At 42.8% G+C, this 14,473-nt stretch overlaps 1 protein-coding gene across 3 annotated transcripts in view; it reads left to right on the forward strand.

The window, feature by feature from the left end:
* The first annotated feature begins 1,503 nt into the window (after window positions 1-1,503).
* LOC120995232 (transcription elongation factor A protein 3-like) overlaps window positions 1,504-14,473 on the forward strand; it is a 101,151-nt gene continuing 88,181 nt past the window's right edge. For all 3 annotated transcript variants that reach the window (XM_040424300.1, XM_040424299.1, XM_040424301.1), the window contains exon 1: window positions 1,504-1,831. In XM_040424300.1, the coding sequence (XP_040280234.1) occupies window positions 1,763-1,831 (69 nt within the window). In that variant the 5' untranslated portion in view covers window positions 1,504-1,762. The remainder of the gene's footprint in view (window positions 1,832-14,473) is intronic.

Consider the following 14,473-nt stretch of genomic DNA (forward strand, 5'->3'; position numbering starts at 1 on the left):
ATATATATATTTTTCATTTTACTATTTTAAAATAAAAAAAAACCTGTATGAGGGCTTGTTTTTTGCAGGACGAAAATGTTATTTTATTGGTACTATTTTTGTGGTACGTAAAACTTTTTGATCACTGTTATTCATTTTTCTTTGGGGGGGGAGGTGACAAAAAAAACGCAGTGTGTTTTCAATTTTGTTTTCCATTATGGCAAATAGCACACAGGAAATATTAATATTTATTAATATTTAATAGTTCAGACATTTTCAGATGAGGAGATACCTAATATGTTTTATTTTTTTTACACTATATATTTTTATATGTAAAATTGGGAAAGGGGGGTGATTTCAACTTTTAATTACTATACTTTTTTTTTTTTTTACTTTTACAGAGACAACTTTTAACCCCCTTAGAGGGCTAGAACCTGGGATCTTTCGACCCCTTGTCCTATTCACCCTAATAGAGAATAGGATTTTGACACGCTCCTTGCTGAGCTTTGCCTCATGCACAGCAGAGAAGGGAGGTTACCATGGCAGCCATGGGAAGCTTCAAAAGTGTCCAGACTGCAACGGTAACCGATTGGAGCCCCGTGTTTTCACTGGGGATGCCCGCGAACCCCATGGTTAAATTACAGGGTTTGGCGGGATCACCATTCCCTGTCATTGTGGACGGGTTCCTGCTGTATGAAACATCGGGCACCCACTTTGTATGGAGTTGGCTCACTGCATCAGACAGTTCCATACATTCTGTCAGCCACTGTGACGTATGGGTATGCCTGAGTTATAGCAATTTGTGACAAATTAATTCGTAACAAAGCAAATTTCTTGTTGGCCGAATAGAATTTTTAAAATGTTTGCTTATCTCTATTTACAGCCTATAGAATATTTTAAAACTCTGTTGTGCGTAATAATTTGGAACAGTGCATTCAGTTTTTTTTTTATTTGCGAAAAAAATACAGTTATTATTGGAACATTTGTTCAATAAAGTTTGATTTATACTCTTATGGTTGAAGAACATTATACTGACTGTCATTTGCATCGAACATTTTGGAAAATCAGAGAAAAATATAATTTGCATAATAATTTGGAACGTGATGTAGAGAAAATATATGGTGATGTCCCTATTTGAGAATGACCTATTAGAAAAATGATTTGCACATTCCCAGGTAATTTGGAAGCTAGCTGCTTCTTATTGCTATTTCCAGTTGAATATAGTATTATAGCTTTGAAACATTTTTATTTACCCAAATCTAAAGTTTGAATGTTCTGAAATAAGCTGTGCAGTATTTCTTGAATACACGTACCCTAGGTGTGCAACTCAATGGGCAGCCACACGTGCTGCTTACATGTGGTCTGTTCGACATGCTGGGTTTGAAAGCATGTGATAACCCAGCTGTCACTTCTCACCCCCTCCGCTGTGTCCAGCTCAAAGACCTTGGTACTATTTATAATTTGGGACACACCCCTTCATTGGCACTGAGCAAGACAAGCTTGTACACACTTAGCACAGCTATATACCCACACAGTGACACACTACACACAACACTGAGTATACAAACAACCCGAGGAGAAATATTGCTAAGTTTTATGTACAGACTAATGACCCTTCACTAATCACAAAAACTTTCACAGGTAGACACAGAATTATGCCAGCATAAAGTCACACCCACCTTACCTGGACATACTACGCAATTTCTTAACAGAACAAACCCTCACAGATTAGTGCACTTATACGTACACAGTTAGTTGTGTTGCTTCTTTTATACAAAACCATATGGGGACAGAAGAGGATTTACTGAAAATGTGCAGGAGGCTGGAGAAGCGGATCAGCGAGCAAAGCACGGTAAGTTTTTGGGTGAATATATCTGAATTGTTGAATTGTAGATTTGAAAAGATTTTATTGTACAGGTTCTTGAATCTCCTAATATACTAGTATTACAATTAACTGAATGAAGTCTATTGAGATTTACGTTTTTCTCCCATCCATATTGACAAGCCTATGTCAACAAACAAATTTGACCCCTTTAGATATGGTCACTGAAATCAGTGCTGAAAAGAAGGTTGAAAAAAAACCAAAACATCAGGAAATACATTGCAAACTTTAAAAGTCACTCATGATTTGCCATGTGTACAGAAGGTTGGGTTAGCTTACAGGAACTGAGCCAAGTGGATGGTCAAAAGAGCAAGCTGTAGTGGCATGTGTGCATAGGACAAAGTGATATTTCTACGTGACATGAGTGATTTAGGAAATCTAAGGATAGGCATGGCTAGAAAATAAAATGAGAGTTTAGTAAGGAGGGATTGAGTGGGCTAAGCTTAGAGAAGGAGAGGGCATGATTTTCTGTGAAACATGAGATGCAAAAGGCGAGGGGGGGGGGGGGGGGGGGGGGGGGGGGGAGTTGGGTAGGGTGCAAGATATGAATAGCGAGCAAATCGCCTGAACAGGTGAATAAGATGGGTGAGAGTGGGGGTGTGATGTGAGAAAGCAGAGAAGAAAGAAGATTATAAACAGCAATAGATTAACGGTGGCACTGTACATAAACAAGCGCTGCAATGTGCTCCACAGCTCGCCTGCTAAATTACTCTCATTGTTCACATTAGTTGCACAACAATGAAGAGAAATGTTTAGAATAAGTTGTTTCATGAACAGAGAGAAACACAACCGACTAAATGCAGGAGAACAATGGTGGTGTATAGTAGGTGTGTGGCATGAACTAGATGGAAGGATGTAGCTTTATGCTGGTTTTTGCCATTATTACGTTCAATATATTGCATTTTCTATTATAATTCACTGCTTACAGTATTCATGAGTCTGACGTGCAGAGGTGTATCGGAAGCTGGTAATATTTGATGTTATGTATAACAATTAGGGATGAGTGGTCCCGTGGATGTTCGGGTTCGTCAGGTTCGGCCGAACTTCGGGTCAAAGTTTGGGTTCGGGACCCGAACTCGAACCCCAACCCCATTGAAGGCAATGGGGACCTGAACTTTGGTGCACTAAAATGGCTGCAAAAGGAAGCAAAATGGGGGTAAGAGCAGGAAAATTGCCCTGCAAACAAATGTGGATAGGGAAATAACTTAAAATAACATAGAATATAAAAAATAATAATCTAGGATAATCTAAACTAGGAGGCGGAGGTCAAAGTGGAGTAGGAGGTTGAGGAGCCAGTAGACGTGGCGGTGTAGGTGAAAGCGTTGGTGGAGGCAGAGGAGATAGCCAAGACAGTTCCCCCCCCCCCCCTTTATTTAGTTTATTTTTTTATAAATTTGGGAAGACCCCAAAACATTGGGAAATGAAAAAGAGAACACAAAGAGAAAGTGAGCTGGAGTATAACAATGGCTGGCTACGGCCGGTATACTTGTCTATTCAGCACAAGGTACAGTATGGACAAGTCTTGTGGGATCTATGCCTGGTTCATTTTAATGAACGTGAGCTTGTCCAGGTTGGCTGTGGACAGGCGGCTGCGCTTGTCTGTGATCACCCGCCCTGCTGTGCTAAACACACGTTCAGACAATACACTGGCCGCAGGGCAGGCCAGCACCTCCAAGGCATAAAGGACAAGCTCAGGCCATGTGCCCAATTTGGAGACCCAGAAGTTGAATGGGGAAGACCCATCAGTCAGTACGTGTAGGCGTGTGCACACATACTGCTCCACCATGTTGGTGAAATGCTGCCTCCTGCTAATACGTTCCGTATCAGCTGGTGGTGCTGGTTGTTGTGGCATGCTGACAAAGCTTTTCCACATTTCGGCCATGCTAACCCTCCCTTCTGAGGTGCTGGCGGTGCCCCAGCTGCGTTGGTGACTTCTTCCTCCTCATTTGCCTTCGCCTTGTGCTTCCACTGAGCCCCCGCTGTCATGTGTAAATGCCATCAGCAGCGCGTCTACAAGTGTGCGCTTGTACTCGCGCATCTTCCGATCACGTTCCGGTGATGGAATTAAGGATGGCATGTTATCCTTGTAGCGGGGATTCAGCAGGGTGGCCACCCAGTAATCAGCACTGGTTAGAATGTGGGCAACTTGGCGGTCATTGCGCAGGCACTGCAGCATGTAGTCGCTCATGTGTGCCAGGCTACCGAGGTGTATCGTCTGTGTCCTCTGTATCCCCCCCCAGCCACACTCCAGTGATGCCCATTAGCTGCTTTGGGTGCCACCCTGCTGTGAACATGGTTCATCATCCTCCTCATCCTCCAGAACTGTGTCCTGGCTGGAAAGTTCTGTACCTGGCCTCTGTTGGTGCAGGAACCCACCCTCCGAGCCACTTGTGAATGACTGGCCTGATAACCGTGGAAATGATCTCTCTTCCTCTTCCTCTTGTGCCATATCCTCTTCCATCATCGCCCAAAGCGTTTTTTCAAGGAGTTATGCCCAGATATGTGTCCCCTCACATTAGTTATGTCGATATGTGCCCTTTACAGTAGTTATGCCCAGATATGTGCCTTCTCACAGTAGTTATGCCTGATTAGGTGCCCCCTCACAGTAGTTATGTCCAGATATGTGCCCCCTCACAGTACTTATGCCAGATATGTGCTCCCTCACAGTAGTTATGCCAAGATATGTGCCCCCTCACAGTAGTTATGCCAGATATGTGCACCCTCACAGTAATTATGGCCAGATATGTGCCCCTCACAGTAATGTCCAGATATGTGCCCCCTCATAGTAATGCCAGATATGTGCCCCCTCACTGTAGTTATGCCCAGATATGTGCCCCTCACAGTAGTTATGGCCAGATATGTGCCCCCTCCACAGTAGTTATGGCCAGATATGTGCCCCCTCACATTAGTAATGACAGATTAAGTTCCCCCTCACAGTAGTTATGCCAGATTAGGTGCCCCTCACAGTAGTTATGCCAGATTAGGTGCCCCCTCACAGTAGTTATGTTTAATTTTGTGCCCCCTCACAGTCGTTATGCCAGATATGTGCCCCCTCACAGTAGTTATGGCCAGATATGTTCACCTCACCGTAGTTAATGCCAGATATTTGCCCCCTCACAGTAGTTATGCCATATATGTGCACCTTCACAGTAGTTATGGCCAGATATGTCCCCCTCACAGTAATGTCCAGATATGTGCCCCCTCATAGTAATGCCAGATATGTGCCCCCTCACTGTAGTTATGCCCAGATATGTGCCCTTCAGAGTAGTTATGTCCAGATATGTGCCCCCTCACAGTAGTTATGCCAGATATGTGCACCCTCACAGTAGTTATGGCCATATATGTGCCCCTCACAGTAGTTATGGCCAGATATATGCCCCTTCACAGTAGTTATGGCCAGATATGTGCCCCGTCACATTAGTAATGCCAGATTAAGTTCCCCCTCACAGTAGTTATGCCAGATTAGGTGCCCCTCACAGTAGTTATACCAGATTAGGTCCCCCCTCACAGTAGTTATGTTTAATTATGTGCCCCCTCACAGTAGTTATGCCAGATATGTGCCACCTCACAGTAGTTATGCCAGATATGTGCCACTTACTGTAGTTATGGCCAGATATGTGCCCCCTCACAGTATTTATGCCCAGACATGTGCCCCTCAAAGTAGTTATGGCCAGATATGTGCCCCTGCCAGTAGTTATGCCCAGACCAACTATAGCGACTTTCTACGCCATTCAGAAAGTTAACAAAAAAATAATTTCCATCCCAGGAGGATCAATTGTGTCAGGGAATCAGAGTTTCTGTGAGGGGATCAGTAGCTACATATGTCGACCAGTTGATATCCTGATTTGTGCCCGGGTTATCTTACTATTTGAAAGATACTAAGGATACTCTCGTCAGGCTCCAGGGCATACAGGTAAATGAAACGACTATGATTGCCAGTCTTAATGTCGAAGCATTGTACACAAGCATTCAGCATGATCTTGGATTAGAAGCAATCCAATATTTTTTGAGCACTAAGGGGACACAGTATTATGAACACAATCAATTTGTTTTGTCACTTTTTTGCTTACACATAATTACTTTATTTTGAATGGGCATTATTATTTACAGATCACTGGAACAGCAATGGGAATGATATGTGCACCGAGTTTTGCTAATTTGTTTTTAGGGTGATGGGAGGAGAGATTCGTTTTCCCGGACAAACACATTGATTTCACAAAACACGTACTATTTTGGGGACTATACATTGATCATATTTTGATTTCATGGGAAAGCACTGAGAAACACTTTTTTCAGTTTGTGGACACACTCAATAAGAACAAGATAGGTGTTAAGTTTTCTGCTGAAATACATAAGAAAAATCTTAATTTTCTGGACCTGGATATTGCCCTTGAGCCTGATGGGAGTATCAAGACAGAAGTGTACAGGAAGGCCACTTCAACTAATAATCTTCTCCATTGGGAGAGCTACCATGCACCAGCTTTGGAAAAAGGCATTCCGATTGGCCAATACCTACGAGCAAGGGGAAATTGCTCCACTAAAGAAAGTATTGAGGAAGAGAGTATACTCTTGTATAGAAGATTTAGAGCCAGAGGCTATCCCAAAAAAGTCCTGCATAAGGCATATAATAGAGCTAAAAACATTGAAAGAGCTACTCTATTGCAGAATTAAAAGCAAGCAATAGAAGATAAGAAAATGATACGATGCATTGGAACATACGAAATGCAACATGAAAAAGTTAGGAACATCTTAAGGCGTCATTGGTACATTTTGATGACAGATGATGATCTAAAAGAAGTAATTCCCCCTAATCCAACAATCACATATAGAAGTTTCAAAAACCTTAAAGAAAGTCTAGTACATAGTCACTATCAGAAGAATCAAAAAGAGCAGAAATCCACGTGGTTATCCACGAGGAGTTCATACCCCTGCGGTGACCGTATATTCTGCAACAAGATGGTCAGCAAGAAAGAGTTTACCAATCCAGTGGATAACAAAAAGTATCAGATTAAGGAGTACCGTATTTTTCACTGTATAAGAGAGAAGGGATACAAATGAGCTCTTAACAAGCTCTGCCTCTAATGCCACCAGATGTAAGGCAGCTATCCTATAAGCCAATGTTCAGCTCTTAAAATAAGCCTTGAGACATGACGTGGATATTAAATAAGCAAGCACCTCATCTGCAGACAGCTGTTTCAGGATGATTGCCCCTCATCAGTGCAGAGCAGAGAGTACTGGCTTAACTGGGTGAGAGGCCTGTGTCAGGGTCAGGGGGGAACTAACTCTCCTTAGGGTGAGAGCACCTTAATCAGTGTGATAAGACTTATAGGCCATACATGCTCCTCTGGAATTCTGGGAGGGAAGGGATGCAAATGAGCTCTTAACAAGCTCTGCCCTGTATGACCTATAAGTCTCCTCACACTGATTAAGGTGCTCTCTCCCTAAGAAGAGTTAGTTCCCCCCTGACCTTGACACAGGCCTCTCACCCAGTTAAGCCAGTACTCTCTGCTCTGCACTGATGAAGGGCAATCACCCTGAAACAGCTGTCTGCAGATGAGGTGCTGGCTTATTTGATATCCAAGTCATGTCTCAAGGTTTATTTTAAGAGCTGAACATTGACTTATAGGATAGCTGCCCTACATCTGGTGGCATTAGAGGCAGAGCTTAAGAGCTCATTTGTATCCCTTCCCTCCCAGAATTCCAGAGGAGCATGTATGACCTATAAGTCTCCTCACACTGATTAAGGTGCTCTCTCCCTAAGGAGAGTTAGTTCCCCCTAGACCCTTTCACTTTATAAGACGCACCCCAGATTTTAGAGGAGGAAAAGAAACATTTTTTTAATCAGACCTCATATCAGATCCTTAGATAAGACCCCCATATCAGCCCTCCATGTCAGAACCCCATCAGACCTCAAATCAGCCCTTTATTTTTAACACCTATCAGACCTCAAATCAGCCCTTTATTTTTAACCCCCATCAGACCTCAGATCAGCCCTTTATTATTAACCCCTTATCAGACCTCAGATCAGCCCTTTATTATTAACCCCTATCAGACCTCAGATCAGCCCTTTATTATTAACCTCCATTATACCTCAGATTAGAATAAAATAAACTCCTCTTACCTATCCTGTGCCGCGGCTCAGCACCGGGATCGGCGTCTCGCTCCCCTGTCTTCTCCAGCCCATGCTGCACTGTCACCTGACAGCTTGCAGCATCAGGTCATAGTGCGCACACTACGTCCTGATTCTGTATGGGGTCAGGACAGTGCAGCGCCGGCCCCATCAAAGAAGACCAAGGAGGGTGAGTGCCATAATGGAAGCGCTCACTAGTATTCGCTTTATAAGACGCACGGCCATTTCCCCCCCGACAATACGGTATATTAATTGTAAATCCACAGGAGTGATTTATGCTATTGAATGTGGATGTCCTAAGCTCTATATCGGAAAACCATACAACAATTGAGAAGACGTATCTCAAAACATTTAAGCTGTATTAATACAGACTCTGATACAGCCCTTGCAAGACACATTCAGGATAGACAGGAGGCGACATTAAAAATCTGAAGTTTTGGGGTGTAAAGAAAATCAAAATGGGTCCTGGACAAGGAGACATTGACAGAAAGTTACAACAAGAAGAAACAAAATGGATATATCGCCTGAAAAGCCAATCTCCTTTGGGACTTAATAAAGGATTCACATATGTGTCATTCCTCTGATTCTAATGGCTCAAAAAGAGGTATACAGATGGAAAGACTACTATAGATCAACCCCTTAAGGACCCTGCCATATTTCACCTTAAGGACCAGGCCTTTTTTTTGCAAATCTGACATGTGTCCCTTTATGTGGGGATAACTTTAAGACTCTTTTACTTACAGTATACAGGCCATTCTGATATTCTTTTCGCATCACATATTGTACTTCATGACAGTGGTAAAATTGAGTCAAAAATGTATTTATTAGCAAAATTAGCAAATTTCCAAATTTCAATTTCTCTACTTTTTTAATAGATAGTAATACCTCCAAAAATAGTCATTACTTTACATTCCCCATATTTCTACTTCGTGTTTGGATCATTTTGTGAATGCCATTTTATTTTTTGTGGATGTTAGAAGGCTTAGAAGTTTAGAAGCAAATCTTTAAATTTTTAAGAAAATTTACATAACCCACTTTTTAAGGACCAGTTCAGGTCTGAAGTCACTTTGTGAGGCTTACATAATAGAAACCACCCAAAAATGACCCCATTTTAGAAACTACACCCCTCAAGGTATTCAAAACTGATTTTACAAACTTTGTTAACCCTTTAGCAATGGAGATGAAATTTCTGAATTTCTAATTTTTGGCAGATTTTCCATTTTAATAATTTTTTTCCCACTAACAAAGCAAGGGTTAACAGCCAAACAAAACTCAATATTTATTGCCCTGATTCTGTAGTTTACATAAACACCCCATATGTGGTCATAAACTGCTGTACGGGCACACGGTATTGCGCAGGAGGAAAAGAACACCATGTTTTTTGAAAAGCAGATTTCACTGGGATAATTTTAAGCTGTCATGTCACATTTGGAGACCCCCTGATGCACCCCTAGAGTAGAAACTCCAAAAAAGTGACCCCATTTTGGAAACTACGGGATAAGGTGGCAGTTTTTTTGGTACTATTTTAGGGTACATATGATTTTTGGTTGCTTTGGTATATTACACTTTTTGTGAGGCAAGGTAACATGAAATAGCTGTTTTGGCACCGTTTCTATATTTTGTTATTTACAACGTTCATTTGACAGGTTATATCATGTGGTATTTTATAGAGCAGGTAGTTACGGACGTGACAATACCAAATATGACAACTTTTTTCTGGTTCAGTTTTACATAATAAAGCATTTTTTCTTTTTTTAAAGATTTTTTTAGTGTCTCCACATTCTGAAAGCCGTATTTTTTTATTTTTTGGGTGACTGTCTTGTGTAGGGGCTCATTTTTTTCAGGATGAGATTACAGTTTGATTGGTACTATTTTAGGGTGTATATGACTTTTTGATCGCTTGCTATTGCACTTTTTATTATGTAAGGTGACAAAAAATTGCTTTTTTGACACCGTTTTTATATTTTTTCTTACGGTGTTCACCTGAGGGATTAGGTCATTAGGATATTTTTATAGAGCAGGTTCTTACGGACGCGGTGATACTTAATATGTCTACTTTCTTTTTATTTATGTAAGTTTTACACAATGATATCATTTTTGAAACAAAAAAAATCATGTTTTAGTGTCTCCATAGTCTGAGAGCCATAGTTTTTTCAGTTTGTGGGCGATTGTCTTAGGTAGGGTATCATTTTTGCAGTATGAGATGACGGTTTGATTTTGGGGTGCATATGACTTTTGATCGCTCGCTATTACACTTTTTGTTATGTAAGGTGACAGTAAATGGCTTTTTTACACAGTTTTTATTTTTGTTTTTTGCGGTGTTCACCTGAGGGGTTAGGTCATGTGGTATTTTTATAGAGCAGGTTGTTACAGACGTGACGATACCTAATATGTATACTTTTTTTTATATACTTAAAGCAAACCTTTCACCTGCATTTCACTTAATAAACTATCAAAAGTACCTTATAGATCATCCTCATTGTGTTATCATACAGTCTTGTCCCGCTTTTCTGCCATGTATATGCATGAAAAAAATCGCCTTATAAAGTACTCTTCTCCAGCTCCACAAGTCACGATAGAAGTCAAGGGGGTAGCCCTTCCCTCACTCCAGGCTATAACTCCCCTGCCCTAACCCCGCCTCTATGCAGTCTAATTGACACCCGGCTCAGTCGCCGGGACTGCGCTTGTACAGGCTGCGCATGCGCCGTTGGACTCAAGCGCGATCCTGTAACTGAATCGCGCATGCGCGGTCCCCGATGCCTGCCTGTCTTCAAGATGAGGAAGAGAAGACAGGCAGGCATCGGGGACGGCGCATGCGCGATTCAGTTACAGGATCGCGCTTGAATCCGACGGCGCATGCGCCGCCTGTACAAGCGCGGTCCCGGCGACTGAGCCGGGTGTCAATTAGACTGCATAGAGGCGGGGTTAGGGCAGGGGAGTTACAGCCTGGAGTGAGGGAAGGGCTACCCCCTTGACTTCTAACGTGACTTGGGGAGCTGGAGAAGAGTACTTTATAAGGCGATTTTTTCATGCATATACATGGCAGAAAAGCGGGACAAGACTGTATAACACAATGAGGACGATCTATAAGGTACTTTTGATAGTTTATTAAGTGAAATGCAGGTGAAAGGTTCGCTTTAAGTTTTACACAACAGCATTTTTGAAACCAAAAAAATATCATGTTTTAGTGTCTCCATAGTTTTTTTTATTTTTTGGGAGATTGTCTTAGTTAGGGTATAATATATGAGTTGACGGTTAGATTGGTACTATTTGGGGGGCGTACTCCTTTTTGATAGCTTGGCGTTGCACTTTTAGTGATGTAAGCACAGTTTTTATTTTAGTTTTTGACGGTGTTCATTTGAGGGCTTAGATCATGTGATATTTTTATAGAGCCTGTCGATACAGACGCAGTGATACCTAATATGTCTAATTTTCTTTTTTTCCCTATTTTTGGCAATTTTTTTTACTTTATTTTGGGGGTGGGGGGGAAATTTAAAAACCTTTTGTAAAACTTTATTTTTTAAACTTTTTTACACTTTATTTTTTGTCGCACTCTGGGACTTCAACTTTTGGGGGTCTGATCCCCTTTTCAAATTTAGGTTTTATTGAAATTTTTTCGGTACAACCAAAATAGAGACATATGCACATTCGAAAAGTGTTATCAATTTAAACATAATGTCCACAGAATTATGTTGGGTATACACCCGTTATCACATAACATAGCTCATGGGAGAATATGAGTTAGACATATCTAAATGGACATGTAGAATTTCAGTAACATATAGACAGACAAGACATTGGACAAGGGAGTAGGGGGGAGGAAAGGAGGGGGGAAGGGTACAATTTCTGCTGAAGCGGTTAAGCCTGCGCATCATGAAATGCGAGTGAAGAGCGAAAGACTTCCCAGGGGCCCCAAGTCTGCACATATCGTGTGGTGTCTGAGGGCGTAATACTAATGAGATCTTCCAACCTCTGATATAGGGCAATTTCGTCAAACCACTCCTCAGGCGAAGGGGGAGAAGGAGATTTCCAATGTCTGGGAATCACTGCCTTTGCTGCCTGAACCATATATTTTAGGAGGGATTTCTTATATGCCGGGATGTTCAGGACACTGTCGAATAACAGAAGGGCTTCTGGGGAGTTTTGGAGAGGGACACCCGTGACCTCTTTAATTATTCTATGAACGAAGTTCCAGAAGGGCCTTAAGCCGCTACAGTTCCACCATACATGGATCATCGTGCCTTCCTCAGTAAGACATCTCCAACAACGGTCCGACACCGTCGGGAACCATTTATGGAGTAGCGCTGGTACTCGGTACCATCTGGATATAATTTTGTAGCTCGTTTCCTGAGCTTTGGCCGAAACCGTTGATTTGTGTGCTAGAAGGAAGCATCTGTTCCACTGGGCTGGGGTATAATGATTCCCCAAATCTCGCTCCCAGGCTTGACAATATGGGGGAAGGCACGAGGATCGCTGGTGTATCAGAAGATTGTATACTGAGGATATGGGGTGTAAGGTCGCTGAGGAGGAGATACACATCCGCTCAAACTCAGTGAGTTTTCTGTTCAGAGTATGGGTTCTACTTAGAGAGGTGTAAAAGTGTTGAAGCTGCATGTATTCAAAGGAATTGCGGGTTAGTGGAGCCTCTAAAATCTGGGATAGGGGTTTTAGTGCGGGGCCAGAGAGAACTTGGCAGAACCTGATCGGTCGGGTTCTTGAGCTTTGAAGAAAATGTTTAGAAGAGTGTCCTGGGGGGAATCTAGGATGATCCGTGACTGGCACCAGAGGGCCTTTAGGGTCAATCAGTGAGGTTGAGCGACTAATGGATGCTAAAGTTGCAAGGGTATGGTGAGCAGAGAAGGACAAATGTGACGACGTTTGGCGTGGAGAGCCCACTAGCCATGACAGGGTCGATACCGCGCACTTTGAAGTATCTTTTGTAATTTGTACCCACGCCTTGGGGGAATCGGCACATGTCAAGTCCAACAGTCGGGCATATGCTGCAGAGTGATAGTATAGTCTACAATCTGGAAGACCTACTCCTCCCGTTTCCTTGGTGCGGGTCATTATCTCCCATTTTATCCGCGGACGGCCAGGGGCCCATACAAATTGTGTGAAGCACCTACGGAGTTGGGACCAGAAAGTGGACGGTATGTGAAGGGGAATAGTTTGTAAAAGGTACAGTAGTTTTGGTAAAAGGGTCATCTTTACTATACTAATCCTTCCAAACCAAGAAAAATCTCGTTTACGCCATCCATCTAAATCTTTTTGAAACTGTACGAGGAGGGGCGCAAAGTTCAATTTATGAAGACGTGAGAGGTCTGCTGTCATTTTAATCCCCAGATACGTTATGCCTTTAGATGGCCAGGTAAAGGGAAAAGAAGCCTTAAGAGCAGGGGTCAGTTCACTCGGTAAAGTGACGTCTAGGGCCTCTGACTTGGACATATTAATCTTAAAATTGGACCAGGTACCAAATTGAGCTATCTCCCGAAGTAAGGACGGCAAAGAGATACGTGGGTTGGTTATGTAGAGAAGGAGATCGTCAGCAAACGCCGCACATTTATATTCTCGTGATCCGATCTTTATTCCTGTTATATCTGGATTTGCACGAATAGAAGCCAGCAGGTGTTCCATAACCAGAACGTATAATAAGGGGGATAATGGGCATCCCTGCCGTGTCCCATTATGGATTGGGAAGGGGGGGGAGAGGGCACCATTTACTTTGACTCTAGCGGTGGGATGTTGGTATAGTGTCAGGATCTTTGACAGGAATATTGGGCCTAGACCTATATGTGAAAGGGTCTCATGGATGGCATTCCAAGATATCCGGTCAAAGGCCTTTTCTGCATCTAGGGAAAGCACCATAAGGGGGGTCTTTTTGGATTTAGCATAATGGATAATGTCTAGGGTTTTAAGAGTGTTGTCCCGGGCCTCCCTCCCCGGCACAAACCCAACCTGATCAGCGGAAACCAGGGAAGGCAAATAAGCATTCAATCTGTTCGCCATTAATTTGGCGAATATTTTGAGATCCACGTTTAAAAGGGAGATAGGACGATAACTGGCACATAGGTGCGGGTCCTTTCCTGGCTTCGGAATGACCGTAATATGCGCCTCCGTGGTCTGCGCCGGGAAGGGGAGCCCAGGAGACACTCCATTGAAAACCTGGAGCATAATAGGAGAAAGATTGGAGGAAAAGGCTTTGTAAAACCTAGCCGTGAACCCGTCAGGGCCTGGGCTCTTGCCACCCGGAAGCGACTTAAGTACCGTATGGAGTTCGGTGTCTGTGAATGGGGCCTCCATAGTTGCAGAATCAAGCGCAGAAAGCTTGGGAAGTAAGAGAGGTAGGTCGGGGTGTTTGCCCACCACTTGAGGGGATGTCTGGGGCAGGTTGTAGAGCTTCGAGTAAAACGAGTGGAAAGTAGCCGCAATATCAGCGGTTGTGTGGATTATACGATCCTGGGCATTTTTGATAGCGGGAATAT

This window comes from Bufo bufo, chromosome 3 (genome assembly GCF_905171765.1).
Source record: "Bufo bufo chromosome 3, aBufBuf1.1, whole genome shotgun sequence".
Taxonomy (NCBI): domain Eukaryota; kingdom Metazoa; phylum Chordata; class Amphibia; order Anura; family Bufonidae; genus Bufo; species Bufo bufo.